Source organism: Aristolochia californica, unplaced genomic scaffold (genome assembly GCF_029961685.1).
Source record: "Aristolochia californica isolate CCGP_79_NKW_82.1479 unplaced genomic scaffold, dmAriCali1.0.hap1 SCAF_5, whole genome shotgun sequence".
Lineage (NCBI taxonomy): Eukaryota > Viridiplantae > Streptophyta > Magnoliopsida > Piperales > Aristolochiaceae > Aristolochia > Aristolochia californica.
The window spans coordinates 3722415-3725618 of NW_027182214.1; the positions used below are offsets into that span (position 1 = coordinate 3722415).

The 3204-nt window shown below is 46.3% G+C and overlaps 1 protein-coding gene across 1 annotated transcript; it reads left to right on the forward strand.

The window, feature by feature from the left end:
- LOC137966389 (uncharacterized) lies at positions 1 to 2845 on the forward strand. Its single transcript, XM_068812974.1, has 3 exons — positions 1 to 546; positions 855 to 1022; positions 1121 to 2845. The coding sequence occupies exons 1-3, from the start codon at positions 1 to 3 to the stop codon at positions 2843 to 2845; spliced, it is 2439 nt and encodes an 812-aa protein (XP_068669075.1).
- Positions 2846 to 3204: the final 359 nt, after the last annotated feature.

The window sequence follows — 3204 nt, forward strand, 5'->3', positions numbered from 1 at the left end:
ATGATGAAGTTAGATACACAATCTTCGCGAACTAGAGCCGTATGGAAGGCCTGCATGAGCTCATCCCTGCGGACGACTTTAGCATGCGCCATTGTTGCATGTACCAAGTACTACGGTCCCGCCGCCCTGAGCCGCCAACTCGCCTTCCCTGCGCTCTCCTATGTGACGACGATCCTCATCGTCGCCGACGCTACTTTCGGCGAGGCCCTACACGGCGCCATCTGCGCGCTCTACGGAAGTCTTCAAGGCGTTGTGCCGGCCGTCGTCGTTATCTCGGTGGCGGGGCCAGCTCGGTTCACGATAACCGGCACGACGGTGGCCATCGCGCTGAGCGCGTTTATGGTGGCTCTCCCGGAGTCGACGCACGTGACCGTGAAGCGGGTTGCGCTGCTGCAGATAGTGGTGGTATACGTGATGACGTTCATGCAAGGGACTCATACGGACCCGGTCATGCACCCCCTGCGCGTCGGGTTGAGCTCCGGCGTTGGGGCCATGGCCGCCGTCGCGGCGGTGCTCCTCCCCTACCCACGCCTCGGGTACCTCGAGGTACGTACTGACATGCGTGAGATTTCATGTCTTCATTGCATGAATTGACCAATCATGGTAAAAGAGTAATTTTTGCATTTTAGTAGATCCTACTCATTCAAATTTGTAGAAGACGAGTTTGTCTCCACACCGATTAGGATGATTAATTACTGAAGCCAGGGAAGTAAATCCATACTGCTAGAAATCTCGTGAAAATAACCTGCTCTCCTAGATTACGTGCGTCTTTTGTTCCCTGAGAATTCAGGTGTTCTCTAGATTCTTCCGATCGTTTAAAAAGGTGCTAACTCGTTGATTGTTACTCATTGCAGATGAGAAAGAAGAACAAGCTTTTCATTAAATTTAGCTTGGAGAAACTGAAGCTTTTCGTGAATGCTTTCTTTGCTGAAAACAAAGCTTCATCCTCTGCTTCAATCTCTCAGGCCATATCTCCATCTAAAGCTTGTAACAAGCTTCTTCAAATCGTAAAGGTCAAGCAAGTAAGAATTACTTGAGCACTTGCCGGCTTATTCGGTTTTCCTCATCCATTGTTGTTGAGGTCTTAATTAACGTTCAATTTTTCTTTCTGGTTTTGTAGGCAAGCTTGCAATGGGAGTGTCTCGGCTTCGGGCGTGGATCATCCTATGGATCGCCGGCAGACAGGTTGCAAGCCCTGGCGACGCCAATGAAAGGAATGGAAATTGCTTTGAGTTCCTGTCCTTCTTTCCCACTGAAAATTGCCGACTCTGAACTCAAAAATCATTTCCGAAATTTCACGACCCAAATAAGCCTGATATTGATGCAACTCAAACATGCATATCACAGAAATTCATCAACAGTTCCTGAACTGAAGAACGACGACACACCTGATAAGTCTGTTCAGTCGTCTTTCCGAGTTCCTTTCCCGACCCAGAACGATCTTCCCTCTTTCTTCTTCCTTTTCTGCATGAATCTCCTCCATGATCAATGCACACTTTCCCCCGAAGTCAGTACGCCCAGGAAAACGACTTCTGTGATACCCAGTAAGCAACCCGTCGTAGATTCAAATAAAGAAGCGTCAAGCATCATGAGGAGAACCCTAATCAGTGGGATAAAGAGTTTTCGTAGCAGGAGGTTCTTGATAGCTTTCAGGTGCTCGCTCACGTTAAGCTTCTCGGTGCTCTTCGGAATGCTGTTTAGCAGAGGAAATGGGTACTGGGGAGGACTTGTGATTGCTTCTTCCATGACTCCGTTTAGGGAAGCCACTTACAGAGCTGCTAATACTAGAGCTCAAGGGACTGTCATCGGCTCAATCTATGGACTCTTAGGTTGTTATATTTCCCAAAGATTGATGGAAGTCAGGTTCATAATCCTTCTCCCATGGTTCATTTTCTCGACCTTTTTGAAGCGGAGCCAAATGTATGGCCCTGCAGGAGGCATATCGGCCGCCGTTGCTGCAATTTTGATCATGGGCAGGAAGGATTATGGCTCCCCGAGCGAGTTCGCCACTATCAGAATCGCTGAAACCTTCATTTCCTTAGCTTGTGCTGTCTTCTTTGAGCTTCTCCTACAACCGACCAGAGCATCCACTCTTGCCAGATTTCAGCTCTGTGAAAGTTTCAACAGCCTCCGCAATTATATAGAGTCGTTGCACGATTTCTCCGAGTTGAAAACAGATTGGAGCAAGTTGAGGGAGCATGTTAACGAATTAGGCAAGTTCATAGATGAAGCAACGATGGAGCCTAATTTCTGGTTCCTCCCGTTTGCCGCTCCCTCTTACGGCAACCTCTTTGGGTCGCTGTCCAAGATGATGGAGCTTTTACTCTTTAGGTCTCACGCCCTGGAGTTCCTCCACCAAGAATCGCAGAGGTCTAGGATTGCATGGAAGGAGATACACAAAACCATAGAGGGTGATCTGGAGCTTTTCAGGGGATTGCTGAGCCCATCAATCAAATCCTTTGAAGACATTGCAAGAATTAAGTCTCTGGAAAGACTAGAAACAGACCTCGAAAGGAAGAACGGCTCTAACGATCTAGAATCAGGAAAAACACCAAATGCAGTCGTGCATGGGAATTTGTGTGGAGACGAAGCGGAGATGGAGAAGATGATTGCTTCTTTTCTTCAACACTCAGGGGAAATACTAAACCATGTGGCTGATGGTGATGAGGAGGTGAAGACCAGAATGATTCTGTGCTTGAGTGCCTTCGCGTTCTGCATGGATGGTTTGATGAAAGAGGGAAGAGAGCTGGAGAAGGGGATGAAAGAACTTGTGCAGTGGGAGAATCCCTCAAGCCATGTCAACCTATACGAAATTTCTTGTAAGATAAGGGACTTGTCTTCATAGATCTTTTGTTGTACATTTATCTGCATAAATGTCCACTTCCTATAGAGGAATTCTGTGGCAAGAATAAATTCCCTCTAGATTGTTTGCAATAAAGATGCTTGCTTAATCATTGCATTCCATTGTCATAAGTGATGAGATATTTACTCGAAATTCAGATAGCTTAGGCTATACCCAAATCAACTCATAGGTTGTGTAATCCAAGCCTCTACTAGACCTTGCCACAACATTAAAATCGTTTTGTACAAAATATCATGCATACAAGTAAGTCAATTTAAGTACAAACATGCATACAATATAAGACAAAAAGATCTTGATATTCACCTAGTAGTATCACTACCCAATGATCAAGGAGATTGTAC